The sequence below is a fragment of the Schistocerca serialis genome, chromosome 8, assembly GCF_023864345.2.
Source record: "Schistocerca serialis cubense isolate TAMUIC-IGC-003099 chromosome 8, iqSchSeri2.2, whole genome shotgun sequence".
NCBI lineage: Eukaryota > Metazoa > Arthropoda > Insecta > Orthoptera > Acrididae > Schistocerca > Schistocerca serialis.
The window spans coordinates 435,829,748-435,854,665 of record NC_064645.1 but is presented as its reverse complement, the minus strand read 5'-3'; the positions used below and the strand labels follow the sequence as shown (position 1 = coordinate 435,854,665).

Sequence of the window (24,918 nt, the reverse complement as noted above, 5' to 3'; positions counted from 1 at the left end):
AATAATGTGTACGTAAGTATAACATAGAACATGTTACTGACAATGGAGAAAAAAAGCTATGGAGAAAAAGCATTTGATAGTGTATGAAAACATGAAATAAACAAAGACCAAAGTAAACTACAGTGTTCATTCTACATCTGCTGTTGTGTGGTCTTCAGTCCTGAGACTGGTTTGATGCAGCTCTCCATGCTACTCTATCCTGTGCAAGCTGCTTCATCTCCCAGTACATACTGCAGCCTACATCCCTCTGAATCTGTTTAGTGTATTCATCTTTTGGTCTCCCTCTACGATTTTTACTCTCCACGCTGCCCTCCAATACTAAGTTGGTGATCCCTTGATGCCTCAGAACATGTCCTACCACCCGATCCCTTCTTCTAGTAAAGTTGTGCCACAAACTCCTCTTCTCCCCAATCCTATTCAGAACCTCCTCATTAGTTATGTGATCTACCCATCTAATCTTCAGCATTCTTCTGTAGCACCTCATTTCGAAACCTTCTATTCTCTTCTTGTCCAAACTATTTATCGTCCATGTTTCACTTCCATACATGGCTACACTTCATACAAATACTTTCAGAAACGACTTCCTGACACTTAAATCTATATTCGATGTTAACAAATTCCTCTTCTTCAGAAACTCTTTCCTTGCCATTGCCAGTCTACATTTTATATCATCTCTACTTCGACCATCATCACTTATTTTGCTCTCCAAATAGCAAAACTCCTTTACTACTTTAAGTGTCTCATTTCTTAATTTAATTCCCTCAGCATCACCCAACTTAATTCGACTACATTCCATTATCCTTTTTTCGCTTTTGTTGATCTTCTTCTTATATCCTCCTTTCAAGACATGTCTATACTCTTGAAACTACCTAGAGATCTATGGCAGAGGATACATCCCACTGTATCAGTTATTAGGGTTTCTCCTCATTCCATTCACAATTGGAGTGCAGGAAGAATGACTGACCGAATGCCTCTGTGCATCAAGTAATTATTCTAATCTTATCCTCATAATACCTACGCGAGCAATACAAAGAGCATTAAAAAAACTAAGAACCCGTCTCGATTGCGAAAAAAGCACCTAGTGTTAAGTGTTAACCCAGGTTTCAGCGTAGATAACTACACCTTCTTCAGAACAACAATAAAACCCACAAGTGCCTAAGAAGACCTTTGTCAATGATTCTTAGGCACTTGTGGGTTTTATTATTGTTTTGAAGAAGGTATAGTTATCTATGCCGAAACCTGGGTTAACACTTAACGCTAGGTGCTTTTCTCGCAATCGAGGCGGTTTTTTAGTTTTTTAATATATTAACCAACAATTGCTGACGTGCTGCGAAGTTGAAGGTTCTTACAAAGAGTATTGTAGTATATTCACAGGATCACCATTTAAAGCCAATTCTTGAAACTTTGTTAAAGACTTTCTCACAGTAGTTTACATCTGTTTTCAAGAGTCTTCCAGTTCAGTTCCTCCAGTTTCTCTGGGACACTCCCAAAGATCGAACAAACATGTGACCATTCGTGCTGCTCCCTCTGTATATGTTCAATATCCCCTGTTAGTCCTATTTGGTACAGGTTCCACACACTTTAGCAATTTTCTAGAACTTGATGCAAGTGATTTGTTAAGCAGTCTTTTTTGCGGATTAACTGCACTTCCCCACTACTCCACCAATAAACCGAAGTCTACCACCTGCTTTAACCATGACTGAACCTATGCGATCATTACGTTTTATACCCCTACAAAGTGTTACACACAGGTATTGTTTGCGATGGCCGATTCTAACAATAAATCATTGATATTACAGTCATAGGATACGACGTTTTCTTCATTTTGTGAAGTGCACAATTTTACGTTTCTGAACAGTTAAAGCAAGTTGCCAATCTTTGAAACCTTATCAAGATCTGAATGAATATTTACACAGCTTCTTTCAGATAGTACTTCATATAGATAACTGCGTTATCTGCAAAAAGTCTGATGTTACTATTTATATTGTCTGTAAGGTCATTAATATACAACATGAACAGCAACAGTCCCACCATACTTCCCTGGGGGCCCGCATGAGGTTACTTCTACATCTGACAATAATTCTCCCGCGAAAATAACACAGTGTGTCTTCCCTACCACAGAGTCTTCAATTCAGTTACAAATTTACTTGATACCCTATATGACTGTACTTTTGACAGTAAGCGTAGGTGTAATACTGACTCAAATGCTTTTCGGAAATCAAGTAATACTGCATCTGCCTGACAGCCTTGATCCAAAGCTTTTTATTGAAGTCTTTCTGAATCATTACCATAATGACTGCATATAAAACGTCATAATAATGTAAAACTAAGCCTAACAAAAGAACACGCTATCAACAACCTTACTAAAAAAAAAGGAACAAGTGCATACTCTTAGAGTGAAAGAATTAATTCTGCACACTTTTGCACTCAGCAATTCATTATGTCAATGGCGTAATTCCACCACCACCACCAAGATAAATCATTAACTGTTCATTATTTATGATACTGTCTGGTCTATTGTTCTCTCTTAAGCTTACCAACATGGTTTACTTTCTTCCTCCAAAAGGTGGCGTTTCAAGTAGCAAGACCTTCACATAACAGCCTTTTCACTTCCGTTACAGTAAAAAATAGCATTTTGAACAACATTAAGCCTCCCCTCAGGAACCCTGACCTTGCCGAGGTCTAAAATACGTATAAGACATACCATAAGTGCAACCAAATCTGAGGGGTATCTGAAGAGTAATGACGTGATTCCTGAAAAAGGGCAGCAGCCTTTTCAGTAGGTGCAAGGGCAAAATTCTGGATGATTGACCTGGCATTTTAACATGAGACAATATGATCTTGCTATGCTTACATGCAACAGGAAACTGTAGCCATTCTTTCCGAAGGCACACAGCTCTACTATATTGTTAAATGGTGAGCCCATCATCTTAGACAAGATATTCTAGGGGTAAAATGGCAGCTGCTTTTAGAGCTTTGGGCAGGTCTGATAATGATTCAGAGATGATGAGGCTACACAGAACAGAGACGCATGGAGAGCTGCATCAAAAGTCTTTCAACCGAGGAAACAACACCACTCCATCTTAATGATTACAGCAAACCCTTCATTTTAGCCTTCTCAGAACCCAGAATTTCACTATGAGAGTAATGTTATGTTTATTCAGAGTTGAAATCTTACTTCAAACCTCACTAAATACAGCAGACAAAGGATATATTCCAGGATGACCACGTGACCCGTACGCATAATCTGGAGAGCATGTAAGGCGGGCTCGTTGACCAACACACATCTGAAAATAATTTTAGTTATTAATACAATTATTATCTCACAGTATATGGCATTTACAGATTTGTCACCAGCTTAGAAAGAAAACTAATTATCTGTTCTTAATGCATTGGAAGTTGTTAAAATCATACAGTGGTAATAACTGCAAGCTTCTCTGAAGGTTTAAGGAACACATCTACATCTGTCCACCTTCAGACACACACATTTAGTAACTACAGAAATTTAGTACAGAGCAAGAAGCTACCAATTTTCCCCCTGCCCTCCTGTTCTTTGAGTGTGTGAGTTAACAACAGCATGCTGCATTAGACCAAGAATTCTAGTAATTACTAAGTAGCCTTTCTGTTACCCATATATTTCCAGCTTCAAGGATAATGAATGCACTCAACCAGACCTTTCTTATATCTGGTATCAGCACGGTAGAGTAAGTTTTTGCCAAACTGCGTTTAAATGTGAAGTGGGCAATACTCACATAAATTTAATATTGGTGGACACCCATTTTGGTTGATTTGGTATATATATATAATAGGGAAACATTCCACGCGGGAAAAATATATTTAAAAACAAAGATGATGTGACTTACAACACGAAAACGCTGGCAGGTCGATAGAAACACAGACAGACACATACATACACACAAAATTCTAGCTTTCGCAACCAATGGTTGCTTCGTCAGGAAAGAGGGAAGGAGAGGGAGAGACGAAAGGATGTGGGTTTTAAGGGAGAGGGTAAGGAGTCATTCCAATCCCGGGAGCGGAAAGACTTACCTTAGGGGGAAAAAAGGACAGGTATACACTCGCGCACGCACACGCGCACACACACACACACACACACACACACACACACACACACACACACACACACACACACACACATACATCCGCACATACACAGACAAGAAGACATTTGTAAAAGCAAAGAGTTTGGGCAGAGATGTCAGTCGAGGCAGAAGTAAAGAGGCAAAGATGTTGAAAGACAGGTGAGGTATGAGCGGCGGCAACTTGAAATTAGCGGAGGTTGAGGCCTGGCGGATAACGAGAAGAGAGGATATACTGAAGGGCAAGTTCCCATCTCCGGAGTTCTGACAGGTTGGTGTTAGTGGGAAGTATCCAGATAACCCGGACGGTGTAACACTGTGCCAAGTTGTGCTGGCCATGCACCAAGGCATTTTTAGCCACAGGGTGATCCTCATTACCAACCAACACTGTCTGCCTGTGTCCATTCATGCGAATGGATAGTTTGTTGCTGGTCATTCCCACATAGAAAGCTTCACAGTGTAGGCAGGTCAGTTGGTAAATCATGTGGGTGCTTTCACACGTGGCTCTGCCTTTGATCGTGTACACCTTCCGGGTTACAGGACTGGAGTAGGTGGTGGTGGGAGGGTGCATGGGACAGGTTTTACACCGGGGGCGGTTACAAGGGTAGGAGCCAGAGGGTAAGGAAGGTGGTTTGGGGATTTCATAGGGATGAACTAAGAGGTTACGAAGGTTAGGTGGACGGCGGAAAGACACTCTTGGTGGAGTGGGGAGGATTTCATGAAGGATGGATCTCATTTCAGGGCAGGATTTGAGGAAGTCGTATCCCTGCTGGAGAGCCACATTCAGAGTCTGATCCAGTCCCGCAAAGTATCCTGTCACAAGTGGGGCACTTTTGTGGTTCTTCTGTGGGAGGTTCTGGGTTTGAGGAGATGAGGAAGTGGCTCTGGTTATTTGCTTCTGTACCAGGTCGGGAGGGTAGTTGCGGGATGTGAAAGCCGATTTAAGTTTGTTGGTGTAATGGTTCAGGTATTCCGAACTGGAGCAGATTCGTTTGCCACGAAGAGGACTCAATCTTTCCTCTCCCGCATCCATGCCGGCTGTTCAAAGCATCCTCCTACAGGCCAACCGCAAATTAGAACAGCATGCCACCCTCCACCTCAAAAAATTATCCCATCTCCTGGTTTCCCACCTCCGGAAAGGCAACTCACTCACCCTTCACAAGCTTTCCAGCAAACCTCAACCTCCTCTCATTGCACACAAACCCAGTCTCTCCCATCTACTCAATCTCCCACTTCCAGCTCCACTCCCTCCAAAACCTCAAAATTCCAATCAATGCAATATGGAACCACAACACCCCAATTCAGTAGTTAACCTTTCCTCCAAACCTCTCTCCCAATCCGAAACCTCTGTCCTATCCAAAGGCCTCACCTTCGGCCCCACTCCCAGATTCAACCAAACAGCCCTTGTCAAAGATTTACTGTCCTACACTCGTACTCTCTGCTGGAAATATCACTTTGCCACGAAGAAAAATGATCCTAATCCTACTCCTAATGATCCAACTCCCCCAGACACTATCCAAATTGAACCCTGCCTGGAACAGTTCCGTCCTCTGTCACAGCGGGACCCACCTCCTCTTCCTCAAAATCACCCTCTCCAAAATTTCCAGGAATTTCCGACTTCCAGCCTTGCCTCTCAATCCTTCTTAAAAAACCTTAATCCTACTCCCAACATCACCACTGCTGAAGCCCAAGCTATCCGTGATCTGAAGGCTGACCGATCCATCGTCATTCTTCCGGCGCACAAGGGTTCCACGACCGTGGTACTTGATCGTCGGGAGTATGTGGCTGAGGGACTGCGTCAGCTTTCAGACCACACTACATACAAAGTTTGCCAAGGTAGTCCCATTCCTGATGTCCAGGCAGAGCTTCAAGGAATCCTCAGAACCTTAGGCCCCCTACAAAACCTTTCCCCTGACTCCATCAACCTCCTGTCCCCACAGACACCCCACACCCCTACCTTCAACCTTCTTCCTAAAATTCACAAACCCAATCATCCCGGCCGCCCCATTGTAGCTGGTTACCAAGCCCCCACAGAACGTATCTCTGCCTACGTAGATCAACACCTTCAACCCATTACATGCAGTCCCCCATCCTTCATCAAAGACACCAACCACTTTCTCGAACGCCTGGAATCCTTAGCCAATCTATTAGACCCGGAAACCATCCTTGTAACCATTGATGCCACTTCCTTATACGCAACCAGGGCCTCGCTGCGATGGAGCACTTCCTTTCACGCCGATCACCTGCCACCCTACCAAAAATGTCTTTCCTCATTACCTTAGCCATCCTGACCCACAACTTCTTCACTTTCGAAGGCCAGACATACCAACAATTAAAGGGAACAGCCATGGGCACCAGGATGGCCCCCTCGTACGCCAACATATTCATGGGTCGCTTAGAGGAAGCCTTCTTGGTTACCCAGGCCTGCCAACCCAAAGTTTGGTACAGATTTATTGATGACATCTTCATGATCTGGACTCTCAGTGAAGAAGAACTCCAGAATTTCCTCTCCAACCTCAACTCCTTTGGTTCCATCAGATTCACCTGGTCCTACTCCAAATCCCATGCCACTTTCCTTGACGTTGACCTCCATCTGTCCAATGGCCAGCTTCATACATCCGTCCACATCAAACCCACCAACAAGCAACAGTACCTACATTATGACAGCTGCCACCCATTCCACATCAAATGGTCACTCCCCTGCAGCCTAGGTCTTCGTGGCAAACGAATCTGCTCCAGTCCGGAATCCCTGAACCATTACACCAACAAGCTGAAAACAGCTTTCACATCCCGCAACTACCCTCCCGACCTGGTACAGAAGCAAATAGCCAGAGCCACTTCCTCATCCCCTCAAACCCAGAACCTCCCACAGAACCACCACAAAAGTGCCCCACTTGTGACAGGATACTTTCCAGGACTGGACCAGACTCTGAATGTGGCTCTCCAGCAGGGATACGACTTCCTCAAATCCTGCCCTGTAATGAGATCCATCCTTCATTAAATCCTCCCCACTCCACCAAGAGTGTCTTTCCGCCGTCCACCTAACCTTCGTAACCTCTTAGTTCATCCCTATGAAATCCCCAAACCACCTTTCTTACCCTCTGGCTCCTACCCTTGTAACCGCCCCCGGTGTAAAACCTGTCCAATGCACCCTCCCACCACCACCTACTACAGTTCTGTAACCCGGAAGGTGTACACGATCAAAGGCAGGGCGACGTGTGAAAGCACCCACGTGATTTACCAACTGACCTGCCTACACTGTGAAGCTTTCTATGTGGGAATGACCAGCAACAAACTGTCCATTCGCATGAATGGACACAGGCAGACAGTGTTTGTTGGTAACGAGGATCACCCTGTGGCTAAACATGCCTTGGTGTACAGCCAGCAGATCTTGGCACAGTGTTACACCGTCCGGGTTATCTGGATACTTCCCACTAACACCAACCTGTCAGAACTCTGGAGATGGGAACTTGCCCTTCAGTATATCCTCTCTTCTCGTTATCCGCCAGGCCTCAACCTCCGCTAATTTCAAGTTGCCGCCGCTCATACCTCACCTGTCTTTCAACAACATCTTTGCCTCTTTACTTCCGCCTCGACTGACATCTCTGCCCAAACTATTTGCCTTTACAAATGTCTGCTTGTGTCTGTATGTGCGGATGGATATGTGTGCGCGCCCGCGCGCGAGCGAGTGTAAACCCGTCCTTTTTTCCCCATAAGGTAAGTCTTTCCGCTCCCGGGATTGGAATGACTCCTTACCCTCTCCCTTAAAACCCACATCCTTTCGTCTCTCCCTCTCCTTCCCTCTTTCCTGACGAAGCAACCATTGGTTGCGAAAGCTAGAATTTTGTGTGTATGTATGTGTCTGTCTGTGTTTCTATCGACCTGCCAGTGCTTTCATATGGTAAGTCACATCGTGTGTGTGTGTGTGGGGGGGGGGGGGGGGGGGTTAGGCAAAACCATGTTCATTGGTCCCATGCACATGATCTACGATGGCAGAAATCAAAGGAGGAACAACACAAACAACGCAGTCCCATAAAGGGGAAGGAATAACGTCCAAATAAAGGGGGGGGGGGGGGGGGGGGACGGGTCATCGCAGCAGCAGAAAAAGGAAAGGAAAGGAAAGGAAAGGAAAGGAAAGGAAAGGAAAGGAAAGGAAAGGAAAGGAAAGGACAGGACAGGAGGGAGTGTGCGGAAACGGGGAGAGCAGGTGTGCCCCAGAAAAACTATATGTGATGATGCACCAGCAGCACAACCGGCCCGTCCAGACACTCGCGCCATACCATACCATCATCACAATATAATTGGGACAACACCAGGGGAAGAAAGAAAAGGGGAAACAAAACAGTACAGCAGAGCAGACAAAATACAGGGACAAGGCAGAGAGAAACTGGCCAGTGTGGAGGCAAAGTCAAGGCCTACACTGATTGAGGGACTCAAATTCTAGAGTAAAATTCAAGGCCTTTTACCTCACCCTGGACAATGAAGGTGGGAAGGCATATTTAATGTGAAGGGCCAAAAGGCAGGGGCAGTCCAGCAAAACATGGATCACCATGAGGGAAGCCCAACAACTACGAAGTGGGCAGTCACACTGCGGAGAAGAAGACCATTGGTCAACCTAGTATGACCAATATAAATACAGCAGATAATGGTAGATTCCCAGTGGGAGTTGCAGAGCAAAGAATGTCACATGGTGGGAGTCTCCTCCATGGCACAAAGTTTATTAGATAGGGGGTTAACCTCTGAAGAGTTGACCCATGACTGAGAAAAAAAGAGATTTGATGTAAAGCCACAAATCTGTCCCCAGAGGGGTCACAGATAATGGGGACATGGCAGCAAGCTCACCACCTGGAATACCGAAGTGGACAGGAATCCAAAGGAAATCAACTGAACAAGCAGCATCACCATGATCAGCAAGAGGGCATGTATGGCAGAGGCCAAGGCGTGACAGGGAAAACAACGAGTGATACCCTTAAGGTCACTCAATGAGTTCATACATAACAAACCTCAGGTGAGTCAGGACAGTTTAATGCAGAGCACCTGATAGATTGTTATCAATTCTGTAGTAAACACTCTACTTGTAGCAATCGGGAGATGGTGTTCGATGCCAACAGAAGACATGAACACATATGCCACATGATCGGCACATTTAGAGCCATTGCTGTAAAAAAAAATCCTGTAACAGCATTTGGAACAAACAACAACTCCAGTGGAGCAATGGATGCTTTCAGACCCCGAAAGAGATCCAGCTGAATCCAGGCTGAGGAACTAAGCAAGAGGGAAAGGGGAGGTGGGGGGGGGGGGGGTCGGGAAAGGACAAGGAGGGGAGATTGAAGTCACAGCGGAGAGACGCAAGGTGAAGACCAACCAATACACCCACCTGAGGGCAGGCAGTGGCAGGCGACAGCCAGAAGCCACGAAAAGAATAGAGTAGGAGGGGTGAACAGTGATGGCATAGGAAACCAGGAGCTGGGACCACCGATTCAAAAGGTGAGTGATCCCAATGTCAACCAGAAGACTATCGACAGCATTAGTGCTAAAGGCTGTAGCTGCTACACGGATACACAAAGGTGAACCAGGTCCAAGAGGAGCAGCGTGGAAGGGGCGGCTGATCTATAAACTTGTCAACTATAGTCCAGATGAGAGAGAATTATTTCCCAGTATAGGTGGAGAAGTGTAAAATGATTGGTGGCACAAGAAGTGTGGGCTAGGAAGCAAAGAACAATGGCTTTACTAAAACAGCCAATCTTCAGATGACAGCTATGGGCCAACCAAGTAAGCTTGTTGTCAAGAAGAAGACCCCAGAAACAGAACTGGGAGACTACGGTCAGGCATTGAGCATTAAGATACAGCTCCAGAGCAGGATCAGGATCAACTGTAGTACGATGACAGAAAAGTATCACCCTAGACATAAGGGCAGAGAATTTAAGATTGTGCGAGGCTGTTCACATGGAAGCGCACCGGATGGCACCCTGGAGTCGACGTTCCACAGAGACCACCGAGTGGGAGCCAGCCCAAATACAGAAATCATTCACATCCATAGCAAAGGTGACCATTGGCCCAGGAGCTGCCCCATGTCCATTAATAGTGATGACAAGACGGGTATTTTATACTGAAACCTGTGGAACATAATTCTTCTGGGTCCGCAAAGAGCTGAGAACAGTGTCGACCCAGATTCTGAATTACCAATAGGATAGGAACTTGTGAATAACATGAAGAGTGGGGGCCCCAACGACCCCATTCACGCAGCATAAGGAGGATGTGATGGTGCTAAGCTGTGCCATTGGCCTCACAGAGATTGAAGAAGACTGCGACAGGATAGCCGAGTTAAGAAAAACCTGCCGAACTGCGGTTTCCATTCGAAACAGATGATCAACCGGAGACCATCTCTCCCAAAAGCCACACTCAAAGGAGATAGAAGTTCTCAGGGTTCAAGGACCCAACTGAGCTGACTAGCCACCATCCAGTCTAGTAACTTACAGGGGACAATGATCAGGCTGACTGGCTGGTAACAAACAAGGAATGATGCATCCTTGCCAGGCTGAAGGACATGCTGTCTCTCCAGTGAGAGGGGAAAATTCCTTGGAGCCACATACAATTAAACACCTGGAGGAGATATTGTCACTGTGGAGGATTGAGGTGTTGAAGCAATTGGTTATGGATGGAATTCAGGTAAAGGTTCACTACAGGATTCAAGGCGTAAAAGGTAAGCGGGAAACGTCAGCCCACTGTTTCCAGATGAGGAAGGCAACGGCGGGTTAGGAGGCCAACACCGAAGCCTTGGGTCATGAGGTGTTGCGCAAGAACTGATGGGTCTGTACAAAGGCTATCTGAAAGGCAGGGCCCGAAATGGAAGACTGCCACAGAGCCTTGGAGGGTGCAGAGTGTAGCTCACACCTGTGATGAAGAGAGAAGAATCTAGAAAGGAGACAAAGTGTTCAACACATCCATTTGCTCTGTTTGATTAAGTAACGGGCTTTGGTGCAAGATAATAAGACCAGCAGAGCACAGGTGCCACTTAAGATGTCTCAAGGTGCAACAATGATTACAGATTGCGATGGAAATGGCCATACTCCTCTACAGGCCAGGGCCTTTCAAGTGGGGACAGCAATCCTAGCAGCACGGATTATCTTATTGGACCGATCACAGACGTCATCTATGCAACCCGACAAAGAAGGTGGAAACATGACCTGAGAGGTACATAGAGATCAATCAGCATGATGGAAAGCCCAGCAGGGCAACCTAATCAGAGGGAAGGGAACAGGAGAATCAATGGCAAGCAGTCACTATCACAGAGGTCATCATGTGGCGACAATGTAACAAAGGAAGAAGGGGAGGGCAAGGTAGTGTAAGATCAATGGCAGAGAAAGTGCCATATGCAGCACTAAAATGAGTATCGGGAACCATCATTAAGAAGGCATAGCTCGTGGTCCACAAGAAACTGGTCACTGAGGATCTCCCAGCTGGGTGAAAAAGCACTGCCCCACGAAGGGTGATAGGCATTTAAATACCCAAGGAGGAGGAAGGGAGTTGCTGATGGAGGGCAGTTAGGACAGCAGATGTAGGTAGTCTGTCAGGAGGGAGGTAGAGATTGCAAACTGTGACTGCCAAGTCCAATCAGACCACGACGGCATCTGCTTCCAACAGGGCACTAACAATAACTATAAGGACCAACCTGCAGACACCACCAGAAGCCCTCAAAGAGCTGACCTGGTTCCAACAAAAAGCACGGAACCCAGGACAGATTGGTGAGTGAGCACCAGTAAAATGAGGTTCCCGGAGAATGACAAGTTGCTGAATGGAAGGCACTAAGGGATTGCAACTCTGGGAGGTGACTGTAGTATCCATTAGAGTCCCACTGAATAAGCACAGAATGGGTATCCAAATGGGAGGTGAATATGCTGTAGGCGATCACACTGCCAAGTGACATCCATAAATAAGAGGTCAGGCTCAGGTTGAGAGAGGGGGTGGGGGTGGATATATGGCACCTACAGCAACACAAGGGTGGCCTGTGGTCTTGTCCTGGGGTTTCTTGTTCTACTCCTCCTCCTCCTCCTCCTCCTCCTCTTTCAGAGGGTGAGGAGGGTACAGCACAGAGTAAGAGTAGGCTTCTGCAAGATCTGGCACCGAAAAAGCAGGCAACCTTGGTGTGCACAGATTGTGTGTCCCATGGCCAAGATGTGGCAGCAGGCCTCTCGCCTCAGACACAAAGAAGGGAGCAGGGGGACGATGACGACGACGACAAGTCCTATCACCAGCAGGTGCCAAACAAGGAGGGACAATTCTTCAACCAGGGAGTAGGAGTGGCACCTTGAAGGGAAGACGTGGGAACTGCAAGGGAGGGTAGAGGACGAAGGGACCCAACTGGGGTAAGGAGAAGGAAAGAGTTGAAAGGACATAACAGAGGCAAAAGTAGAAGTCTACGACACAGGATGAAGTCGGCCAAACTTCTGACAAATGTCAGTGTAAGATAAACGATCCAGGGACTTACACTCTTGTATCTTCTTTTCTTTCTTATAAACCAGGCAATCTGGTGAGCATGGAGAGTGACAATGTACACGGGTGGCGGAACACAAGGGCACCCCTCACAGAGTGGGTGTCCACAGTCACCACACAGAGGGTCCGCCGTACGTTGGGAAGACATATGCCCAAAACGCAAGCACTGAAGGCACCTCATGAATAACGAGACATAAGGCTTCACATCACACTGGTGGGAGGGTATCTCTGTCAAATGCCAGAATAAAGGTGCCGGTCCCTGTGCAATTGTTCTAACGACCTTTCTGCACACGTTGTACAAAACAAACACTGTGTTGTTTCAAACTGGCTCGGAGTTCTTCATCCATTTGAAGGATGAGGTCTCTATGAAAAATAACTCCCTGGACCATATTCAAACACAAGTGAGGTAATGGGCAATGGGACATCAAGATGATCTTGAGCACAAAAAGCTGCAGACTGGGCGGCAGAAGAAGTTATGATCAACAGGGACTTCAACCATACCTTACTGAGAGGCTCCACTCTGCCAAACTTGTCTTCGACATATTCCACAAAAAACAACTGCTTTATGGCAGTGAATGTGTCCCCGACCATCCCAGGGCAGGGAAGCCTGCAGTGTCATACAAAGCAGCACTGAATGATTAGCTACCACTTTAAGAGACAGCCGTAGAAGAACAGCCAGATTTTTGGAGCCTGATGCATTTCCCCTCCCCATGGGAATCACCCAGCCATAGCAAGAGCATCTGGCACAACGACCGTAGCTGGGAGTTGTGATGCTCCGGAATGACAACAAGCAACCACTCCTAGGCATGGGGGGGGGGGGGGGGTGTCAACAGCTCAGGTATCAGAAGTGTGATCCCTGTTTTGTCGGAAGGATCAGCCACATAGGTATATAACAGTCCCACCACATGGACTGGCTACTGCCTAGCGGAATGGAGGGGGGCTACAGGGGAAGTAAGAGGGAAGAAGAATCCATGCTGTAGACTGTAGGAAGGAAATTCTTCCTGAAGTGGCACACACTACAGACAGAAAATTTAGAAGTGAAGGTCAAACGACAAAGGGAGACCAAAAATGCTGAAGAGGAAGAATGAAAGAGAGAAGCCAAGGGGAACAAAATGCAAGGAATAAAATAAAACTAGGTGGATAGCCAGGTCGATATAAGTCAGAACACAAGACAGGAAGGAGGAGGCAGTAGGGAAAAAGTGAGCATGGGGAGGGACAGGCACATGGAAGGAAATGCAACCTGAGAAGTAAGAATGGGCCACAATAGCTCCGGGCTCTGTGGGCGCCAAGCACGAATTCAAAAAACTGAGTATGTTTAAAATGATTCCGCAGCACCTATTTTTAGTATTAACACAGCACTGGATCTTGATGGTGACAACATTTTCAGCACATGTACATAAATACTGCAGTATAAATGTTAAAGTAAAACTACATCAACTTCATTACTGAAGTAATTCTTGGCTGGGGCAATACATAAAATAAAGGCAACCATTCATCTACAGCAGATCAATACGTGGAGCACAGAAACACACACCAGAAAACATCGTTCACCCTACCTTCCAAACACCTGCTGTTTCTCTAGAAAAAGTACACACATTCACACCCACAGCCACAGAAAAACCCAAACCATCTTCAGGTGAGGATGCTGACGCACAAACGCACTGGAACTGAGTTTCAAAGAGACTTGGAGGCTCCTTTGTACATCATTGCCAGCCCCCTGCAGCAGCACTGCTGCCCTCAAGTGGAAGTGAACTACTTGTGCACCAGTGGAAGAAATAGGCAAGATGATATATTTATAGCTGAACCTCAATTAAAAGACTCTGCTGGTTGAAATGAAGGCCACTGTTTAGTATCGGCTATAATCAGATTCTGCATCTTGAAGGGAAATCTTTATCCCAATTATTAATATTACCAGATAACTGAATCTCAATAGATTCCTTTAGAACACATTCCCAGTAACAGGAAGTAGAGCAATCATTTGTGTGACATTAGACATCACTTGACGTCACTCCTTAAGATAGTGTTCTGCCACTGAATTTCTCTGGCTGGAGCAAAATGGTTTGACGGTGGTGTCTACACACAGATGCTGAATATTACGGATAGTTTAGCCAATATGCCACCCGTCAATGATATGGAATTTTGTATGCTCAGATTTTCCTCAGACCCAAGTCATCCTTTTCTGACAAGAATGGCTCTAATCTTAGCCAAAGCATGAACACACTTTTGATGTCAATCTTAAAATTCTCGAAATTTTCAGGTATATATTTCCCGCAAAAGATAGAAAAGCAACAGATTTACAAGTTTCCCTGACAGTTTAAATGAAAGAGCATGGCATAGGTATTTGCTGGTCAGCATAACTATTTTGCTTAAAAACAATTTTAAGATGGTCCAATTCTGGTATCAAATTTTCTGTATTGGAAATGGCATAGGCTCTTCTCCAGAGTCCGCAACACCCCCATGCATTGGTGTAGTGGATGACAGCTGGTCAGATGGAGATAACGATCAGTATGCATAGGTTTACACACTCTGCTATGCCCCGTAATCTCATTGTCATGCCGATAAACCAAAACACCAAGAAAAGAGTCATCCTTTTCAACTTCCATTGTAAATCTGATACTAGGATGGAGACAAAGGATCTAAAATACTGTTCAAAGTGAGGATACTTGCAACTATACTGCTATTTTACCTTTTGCGAGGAATGTATCCTCAAGAATTTAAGGAGGGATGGCATATTGGCCAAACTATCCATACTATTCAAGACAGATGTGTAGAACACTATCATCACACTAGTTTGGTCCAGCCAGAGAAATCTGCAGTGGCGGAACACTAGGAGGGATATCAGATGATTTATAACAAGACGCATTTTACTGCTCTGCTTCCTGTTACCAGGAATGTGTTCTAAGGGAATCTATTGAGATTGTACTATCTGATATAATAAAAGGGTAAAGGATTTACCTTTAAGATTTGGAATTCTATTTTAGCTGGTATTAAAAGTGGTCTTCATTTCAACCAGCAGATTCTTTTAATTAAGGTTCAGCTAATAATGATTTATCATTTTGCTTATTTATTCCACTGGTGCACCACTAGTTCACTCTCCCTTGAGGTCAGCAGTGCTGCTGCAGTGGACTGGTTGTGGCGCATAAGGGAGTTGCTGATTCTGCTGGAAACTCCGTTCCAGTTAGCTTGTGCATCAGCATCCTCACCTGAAGATGGTGGCCAGGTGGTCTGTTGAAATATTGTGTGAAGATGACATTATCCAGCTGCATACCCAAAAGTGCACAATCTGTACACTTGGGTGTCTATGTTGTGGTGTGTGTGTGTGTGTGTGTGTGTGTGTGTGTGTGTGTGTCATTGGCGTTACCTCATTTTACATACCGTTGAATCCAGGAATTTCCATAATGACTTCACTGCTTTTACATTCAGTTCACCTCACGTCTGAGTGGACCTTCTAGACCTTTCCACCACAAAGATTTGTGTTAGCTACTGGGAGCTCGGTATTACTAACCAAAAATGCTACCTGCCACCATGCAGTTGGTTTGCTTATCTCCTGTGACTGTTTTTACTGTTGTGGCATTACAAGACTAGAAAGGCTGTGTATCAAGCCAAAAAAGTTGCGTAACAATGAAAATAATTTTTGACAATATTATGTGATTGGATACATAAACCTACTCATCAAGTGGCAGAATAATAAAAATAATAATAATAATAATAATAATAATAATAAAGGTTGTATGTATATAAACTTTCAGAGCCAGTGGCTCCCCCTCCTGGCAGAAGAGCTGAAGAGGTAGAAAGAGGAGTGATGGGAAAGAATTGGAGAGGTTTGGGAGATGGGATGATGATGATGATGATGAAGTCACATACTCCGTGACTGAGCATAGAGGAACGATGCGGGAGACCCGCACTGCCGTACTAGGCAAGGTCCTAGTGGAGGTGGTTTGCCATTGCCTTCCTCCGACCGTAATGGGGATGAATGATGATGAAGGAAATGGGATAGAGTTTGGATAAGTCACTCAGAACCCTGGATCAAGGGAGACTTACCAGTCTTTCCCCCTCTAACCCTTTTCCTAAACCTCTCTAGTCCTTTTTCTTCACCCCTCTACATTTCCCTTCAACCCTTCTGCCAGAAGGAGCCACTGGGTTGCATATATAAAACCCTTTTTATGTGTGTCATCCTGCCAGCACTAGGTAAGTAGATTTTTTTACCTATCCAATTACCAAAAAGTGTATGAGGTTTAAGGAGGAGACACACTCTGCACACAATGAATTTGAAACTATAATAAAATCAGTTGGCATAGATTCAAACAACGAGTCAGCATTACCATCCACAAGAAACAGTAGGCAACAAGTCAAATCACAGATGAGGAAATAGTGACACAGGAAAACAGTAAGGGTAGTTTTATGGATACTGCCTATGAAGCATCTTGATCATCAAAATCCAGATGTAGTGTATATCCTATTACTGTTCTTATTCTAAATAGGCACTTCACAGAGCACTGCAGTGTATGCTATAACTACCTCCTCTCCCTGTTTCTCAGGCATAAACAGCGGTGCCGCCACCCTCATCAGATAACCAGTTCACTTTGCCAGGTTATTAATAGCAGAGGAAAGCAACAAATAGAAATACATGTTACAAAAACAAAATATGTAGTAAGTAACCACAAAACAACTTACCTGTGCTACACCTTGATCCCAACCTTTAATGACTTCACCTTTACCTAATCGAAATTTGAATGGTACACCTCTGTCTCTCGAAGAATCAAATTTAACACCATTTTCTAGTGTACCTGTAACATAAGAAGTTAATGTCATTTCTTAATATGATATCAAAATAAAATGTCAATCTGACTAACATTATATTCTTCCTTTATTGTGTTGTCATATGTGCCTGACAAAACGGATCAACTGAACCTAATAACACCGGATGACAACTTTGTCCTCTAAAATAATGATGTGGTGTGCAATCTCACGGCAAATACAGACTTGTTTAGATGCTTAAGCAGTTCTGTGGTATGGCCTTCCCAACCGAATTTATTAGAACGTTGTAATCCTAAAAATTTAACACTGTCAAGCTCTTTGATCTACATGTCTTCATATGTTATACTCATGCTGGAAGGAAATCTCTTACAGGTTCTGAACTGCATATAGTGGGTCTTCTCAAAGTTTAAGGACAGTGTATTAGCATTAAACCACTTAACATCAATGAAAATTTGATTAACAGCTGTTTCTAAATCTGTACTTGACTTGCCACTTATTGCAATGTTTGTATCATCTACAAACAAAACAAATTTAGCATCTGGAAATGTAACAGATCAGAAGTTTTAATGTACACAAGAAAAGGCAAATGTCCCGAGATGGAATCTCGAGGACAACCACATGTAATTAATTACCAGTCAGGTGAGTACAGACTGCTTACTGCACAGGTATTTCGCAACGACACCCTTTGTTTCCTGTTAGATAGATAAGACTCAAACCATTTCGCAGCACTGCCAGTGACACCATAATATTCTTTAAGAGAATGCTGTGGTTCACACAGTCTAAGGCTTTTGACACGTCACAGAAAATGCCAGTAGCCTCTAATTTATTGGTTGGTTGGTTGGTTGTTTGAGGTTAAAGGGACCAAACAGCAAGGTCATCAGTCCCTTGTTTCAAATAGACTCCATTCTGCTAACGGGACATCTCAGTATAGTCAGAAAAATAAAACGGATAAAGGGGAAACATAAAAGGGCAGTCACGTTGTCATTAGTAAAAACAAATGAGGGAAGTTGGCAAGAGAACGAACCCAACACTATGCTGAAACAGCATAGGCAAGACCACCTGTGACTTAAAAGGTACAACTGCTATAATGCAGAAAGTACGTATGGGAATAGAAAAACTAACCAAGCCTTAAAAAGAAGGGGTAAAAACAGAGTAAAAGGGAAAGAAAAGAGGATTCCGGTCAGGGAGGTGAATCGGGAATCTCTGAACACTGCCTACAGTGGGAGACACCCAAACACTCACCGCCCTGCCCCAACACCAGAGGGAGATTAAAAACTTTAAAACTGAGAATAAAAACCACTCTCCCGGAGGAAACCTAGAACCAGAGAGACCATCCGGGAATCGTCAGCCAACATCAAAGGTAAAGTGTGGGGGAGTCTGTACTTAGCACGCAGAGCCAAAAGAAGGGGGCATTCAACCAAAATGTGGGCCACTGACTGGAAGGCTCCACAACCACATAGCGGGGGTGGCTCATCACGCAAAAGGAAACCATGGGTCAGCCTGGTATGGCCAATGCGGAGACGACACAGTGTGGTCGAGTCCTTGCGGGAGAGGCTAAAGGAAGAACGCTATGGGCCTGTATTCACCTTAATGGCACGAAGTTTATTAGACAGTGGAGTAGCCCCCCAAGAATTGGCCCATGACTGTGCAAAGTGGGATTTGATGTGAAGCCGTAAATCCGCTGCAGGAGGGGTTACAGAAAACGGGGGGTAAGTAACTGCTCCCCCAGCCAAACGATCAGCGAGCTCATTACCCGGGATACCCACATGGCCCGGGACCCATAGGAAGTCAATGGAACAAGCAGCACGGTGAAGATCAGCGAGATGGTCATGGATGGCAGAGACCAAGGGATGGCGTGAAAAACACCGGTCAATAGCAAGAAGGCCACTCATCGAGTCCGTACATAACAAAACGCGGTTGTGTTGGGATTGTTTAATAAAGGTAAGGGCCCGGGAAATTGCCATCAATTCCGCAGTAAACACCCCACATGAGGGTGGCAGTAGATGATTTTCCGTTCCAACAAAGGACGTGAAGGCATACCCAACATGATCAGCAGATTTAGAGCCATCAGTGTAAAAAACAACAGCATCCCGAAACTCCCATAAAATTTGGCGGAAAAAGGAACGGAACACCACCGGGGGGATGGAATCTTTCGGACCGCGGCAGAGATCCATCCGAATTCGAGGCCGAGGAACTAACCAAAGAGGGGTGGAGGGGAGGGAGCGAGGAAGACAGGACAAAGAAGGAAGCCGAAAATCACGGGTAAGAGACGCAAGGCGCAGCCCAACCGGTAAACCCGCCCGAGGGCGGGAGTCAGGCGGGCGACGTCCATGGTCTGGGAATAGGATAGAATAGGAAGGATGAGCGGGAGAAGAACGGATAGTAAGGGCATAAGACACCAGAAGCTGGGACCGCCGAACAGAAAGAGGGGGGATCCCAGCTTCAACCAGGAGACTATCAACAGGGCTAGTAGGGAAGGCACCGGTGGCCAAACGGATACCACGATGGTGGACTGGATCCAGCACGTGCAGCGTGGAAGGAGCAGCTGAACCATAAACTTGACAACCATAGTCCAAACGTGACAGAACTAGAGCACGATAAAGACGGAGGAGGAGGGAACGGTCCGCACCCCAGGAGGAGTGGGCAAGAAAGCGAAGGACATTGAGTTTACGGAAACATCCTACCTTCAGGAGTCTGATATGGGGCAGCCAAGTGAGCTTGTTGTCGAAAAGAAGACCTAGGAAACGAAACTGTGGAACCACAGGCAATCTTTGTGCAGCGAGATAGAGCTCTGGATCAGGGTGGACCGTAGTACGGCGACAGAAGTGGACCACCCGCGATTTTAAAGGAGAGAATTGAAACCCGTGGGAGAGGGTCCATGCAGAGGCACGCCGTATAGCCACCTGGAGCTGCCGTTCTGCAGATGGCATCGAGGAGGAACTAACCCAAATGCAGAAATCATCCACATACAGGGCAGGGGCGACCAAGGGACCGACAGAGGCCACAAGTCCATCGATAGCAATGAGGAAAAGAAGGACACTCAAGACAGAACCCTGTGGGATGCCCGTCTCCTGGGTCCGTGGAGAACTAAAAGCAGTACCAACTCGAACTCTGAATGACCGATGGATCAGGAACTGGCGGATAAAAATCGGGAGTGGGCCCCGAAGACCCCACTGATGAAGGGTTAGTAAGATGTGATGGCGCCAGGCCGTGTCATAGGCCTTGCGAAGGTCAAAAAACACTGCAACCAAATGGCGGCGCTGGGAAAAAGCCTGCCGAACTGCGGATTCCAAGCGAAGCAAATGATCGATTGGAGATCGTCCCTCTCGAAAGCCACACTGGTAAGGGGACAATAGATCCCGAGATTCGAGGACCCAAGTGAGCCGACGGGCTACCAGCCGTTCAAGTAACTTACAACCAACATTGGTCAAACTAATTGGCCGATAGCTGTCAACAGATAGGGGGTTCTGACCAGGCTTAAGGACAGGAACCACAATGCTATCCCTCCACTGAGAAGGGAAGTCACCCTGGAGCCAGATACGGTTAAACACCCGAAGAAGATGGTGCCGTTGTGGAACACTGAGATGTTGAAGCAGCTGGTTATGAATGGAATCTGGGCCAGGAGCCGTATCATGAGAAGCAGATAGAGCAGAAAGAAATTCCCATTCAGTGAAAGGTTCGTTGTAAGATTCTGACTCACAAGTGGTGAAACATAAGGTGACAGCTTCAGCCTGCTGTTTTTGATTAAGGAAAGCAGCTGGATAAGAGGCCGACGCTGATGCCACTGCAAAATGGGTCGCAAGATGTTCTGCGAGAACTAATGGGTCCGTACAAATGCCATCTGGGAGGTGAAGGCCTGGGAGGGTGGACTGCCGATGGCAACCTTGGAGAGAGCGAAGTGTAGCCCATACCCGTGACAGAGGGACAGTGGAACCAAGGGAAGAAACGAATCGTTCCCAACATATCCGCTTGCTCTGTTTGATTAAATAACGGGCTTTAGCGCGAAGGCGCTTAAAGGTAGAAAGGCTGGCTACAGATGGGTGCCTCTTAAACTGTTGCAAAGCTCGACGGCGATCACGGATGGCAATGGCAATGGCCGTACTCCACCACGGGACTTGCCGACGACGAAATTGTCCAGATGAGCGCGGGACAGCAAGGTTAGCAGCGCGAACAATCGCGTCAGACACGTCACGTAGGACGTCATCAATACAACCCGACAAAGAGGGAGAAAACTCGACCTGTGCAGTATATAGAGGCCAATCGGCGCGGTGGAAAGACCAACGAGGTAACCTCTCCATCGGGGAGCGGGAAGGGAGCGTGATAATCAACGGGAAATGGTCACTATCACAAAGGTCGTCGTGTGGCGACCAGTGTAATGAAGGGAGGAGAGAGGGAGAAGAAAGAGAAAGATCAATGGCAGAAAAGGTACCATGACCAGCACTGAAATGAGTAGGGGAGCCATCATTAAGAAGGCACAGGTCGTGGTCTGCAATAAATTGGTCGATAAGAAGACCTCGTCTAGATGGAAAGGCACTGCCCCACAAAGGATGATGAGCATTAAAATCCCCAAGGAGGAGGAAGGGAGGAGGAAGTTGCTGAAGAAGGGTGGTTAAGGCAGCAGGTGTAAGAGTCCTGTCAGGAGGGAGATAAAGATTGCATACTGTGACTGCAGAGTCTAAGTGGACCCTAACAGCAACTGCTTCCAATGTAGTTTGGAGAGGAATCCACGTGCTAGCAATGTCTGTACGGACCAACGTACAAACGCCACCAGAAGCCCGCAAGGGTCCGACCCGATTTCGACAGAAAACACGGAACCCACGGAGGGTCGGTGAGTGAGCATCAGTAAAATGAGATTCCTGGAGAACCACACAAGCTGCTGAGTAGGACGAAAGAAGGGATTTCAATTCCGGAAGGTGACGATAGTAGCCATTACAATTCCATTGGAGAACCACAGAACGATGGTTTAAATGAGGGCTGAACACGCTAAATCCAGTCATACCGCCGGGTCCCCACCCGTCACCGACAAGGAGGGGGCGACATCCATAAACGACAGATCAGAATCCGGTTGTGAAGCCGGGGAAGGGACCTCCGGTGACACCAGAGGCTCTTTGTCCCGGGACTTATGTTACTTCTTCTTTTCAGGCTGAGTTCGAGGAGGGCTGTGTGGCATAATGGAGCCAGCTGCAGCAAGATCAGGAACAGAAAGAGACCGGGCGACCTGGGGGCCGATAGACCGCGGCTCTCGCGGTCGCCGCGCTGCAGCAGACCTTTGACCTGGAAGGTGCCGGGAAGGGGCATCCCGGGAGAGGCGCCCTTGACCGGCAGACGCCGAAGGAGTGGGACACTTCTCCGGCTGGGGAGGGGGAGCGGCGCCCAGAGGAGAAGGTGTGGGAGCCGCAGGGGAGGGGGGAAGGAGAGGGGTCCGGGACGGGGGTAAGGAAGGGGGAGGAAGGGATGAAGATGTAACCAAGGCGTAACTAGATGTCATGGACACAGGGTGCAGTCGTGCATATTTCTTACGGGCCTCTGTGTAGCTTAAACGATCAAGAGACTTATACTCCTGTATCTTTTTTTCTTTCTTATAGACTGGGCAATCTGCTGAACGTGGAGAATGACTACCATGACAATTTACACATACAGGAGGGGGAACACAGGGACTCCCCTCATGGAGTGGACGTCCACAGTCACCACAGAGAGGGTCCTGGGTACAGCGAGAAGACATGTGGCCAAAACGCAAGCACTTAAAACACCGCATAGGAGGTGGGATGTACGGCTTCACATCACAGCGATAGACCATAATCTTAACTTTCTCAGGAAGGGTATCCCCTTCAAAGGCCAGGATAAAGGCACCAGTATCAATACAATTATCTTTAGGACCCTTCTGAACACGCCGAACAAAGTGAACACCCCGCCGTCCGAGATTGTCCCGAAGTTCCTCATCAGTTTGAAGGATGAGGTCTCTGTGAAAAATCACACCTTGTACCATATTTAGAGACTGGTGAGGGGTAATGGACACGGGAATTGTGCCAAGATGGGTACAGGCACAAAGGGCCGCAGATTGGGCAGCCGAAGCAGTTTTTATCAGTAATGAACCCGACCGCATCTTGCTCAGGGAGTCCACTTCGCCGAACTTGTCTTCAATGTGTTCCACAAAGAATAAAGGTTTGACACTGGTGAAAGTATCTCCATCAGACCTGGTGCAAACTAGATAACGGGGTAAAGGTTTTGCCCCTAGACGACGGGCCTGACCCTCCTCCCAGGGGGTAGCCACGGAAGGGAAGGCCGAAGGGGCAAGAGAAGCAGCACTTGAGGAATCAGTACCACGCAGAGAGACGGCCGCAGAAGAGCGGCCAGAGGTTTGGACCTTTATGCGTTTCATCTGCATAGCGTCCGCCCTGATACCACCCACTCCGATCAGGGGCTCTCCTCACGGGCGCCACCCAGCCACAGCAAGGGCCGTCTGGCACGGCGGCCATTGCCGGGAGTTCCGATGCTCCAGGATGACGAGCAACCACTCCAAGGCATGCATGAGGAGGTCACAGCTCAGGTATCAGAAGTGTGATCCCTGTGTGTTCAGGGGGCTCAACCAAAAGGGTACATAGCGACCCCACCACACGGGCTGGCTACCGTGCTGGCTATGCACCCTAGCATCAGACAACGACGTAGAAGAAAAGGTGGAATATACTAGGAGGGCACACGTCGGAGACACTAGGTAAGGTGCTCTTCCCCAAATGGCTCACACTACGGAAGATAAATTTTGGAATGGAGGTCAAACCCCAGAGGGGGACCAAGGAATGCCAAAAGGAGGAGATGATTACGCAACAAAGCCAGAGTGTAAAACCAACAGAACCAGGAGGATAGCGGGGGCCAACATAAGCAAGGACACCAATAGAGGGAGAGGAGAGGAGAGGGCGAGGGGAAAGGGGTATGGAGGGGAAAGGAGGGGAAGGGAAAGGAAATGCAGCCCGGGAGAGAAAGAAGGCTGCAATGGCTCGGGGCCCCGTGCTCGCCACGCACGTATCCACGAAAGAGTTGTGGACCCCCTGGGGGGCTCTAATTTATTATCTAATGAATTAAGTACATTCTCACTGTAAATGTAAATAGATTTCTCTATATGAGAACCCTTCAGAAATCCAAACTGTGACTTGGACAATATATTATTTGCAGTCAGATGCTTAAGGAGATGCTTGCAAACATTTTTGAGAAAGCCGGCAAAAGTGAAATTGGTCAATAGTTTGATGGTGTGTCTATCCCCTTTCTTATAAAGAGGCTTAACTTCAGCATATTTTAGCCAGTCTGGAAATGTTCTGCTGATAAGAGAGTGATTACACAAATAACTTAAGATAGAACTCAATTCACATGAGCACTCTTTGATTAACTTCATTGATATGCTACGATATCCACCTGAATACTTAAAATTTAACTGACTGCAAAAGTGAGTAACAGCTGCAGCAAGTTTGGCACTTTGCCAAAGTCATCAATCTTTTGCTGAATAAAACCCGGAATACCTGCAAGTAAAAGTAAGTGGATAGTTCTTTGCGAAGGTATACCTGACAGGTATTCCAGACAA

The 24,918-nt window shown here is 46.5% G+C and overlaps 1 protein-coding gene across 1 annotated transcript in view; it reads right to left on the bottom strand.

Annotated features, from left to right (window-relative positions):
• The window catches only part of LOC126416232 (peptidyl-prolyl cis-trans isomerase Fkbp12), a 45,453-nt gene that overhangs the window by 3,915 nt on the left and 16,620 nt on the right, over positions 1 to 24,918 (bottom strand). Inside the window, exons 3-4 of the mRNA XM_050083840.1 lie at positions 17,265 to 17,377; positions 3,214 to 3,287 (exon numbers count right to left, since the gene is read on the bottom strand). Of these exons, the coding sequence (XP_049939797.1) occupies positions 3,214 to 3,287; positions 17,265 to 17,377 (187 nt within the window). The remainder of the gene's footprint in view (positions 1 to 3,213; positions 3,288 to 17,264; positions 17,378 to 24,918) is intronic.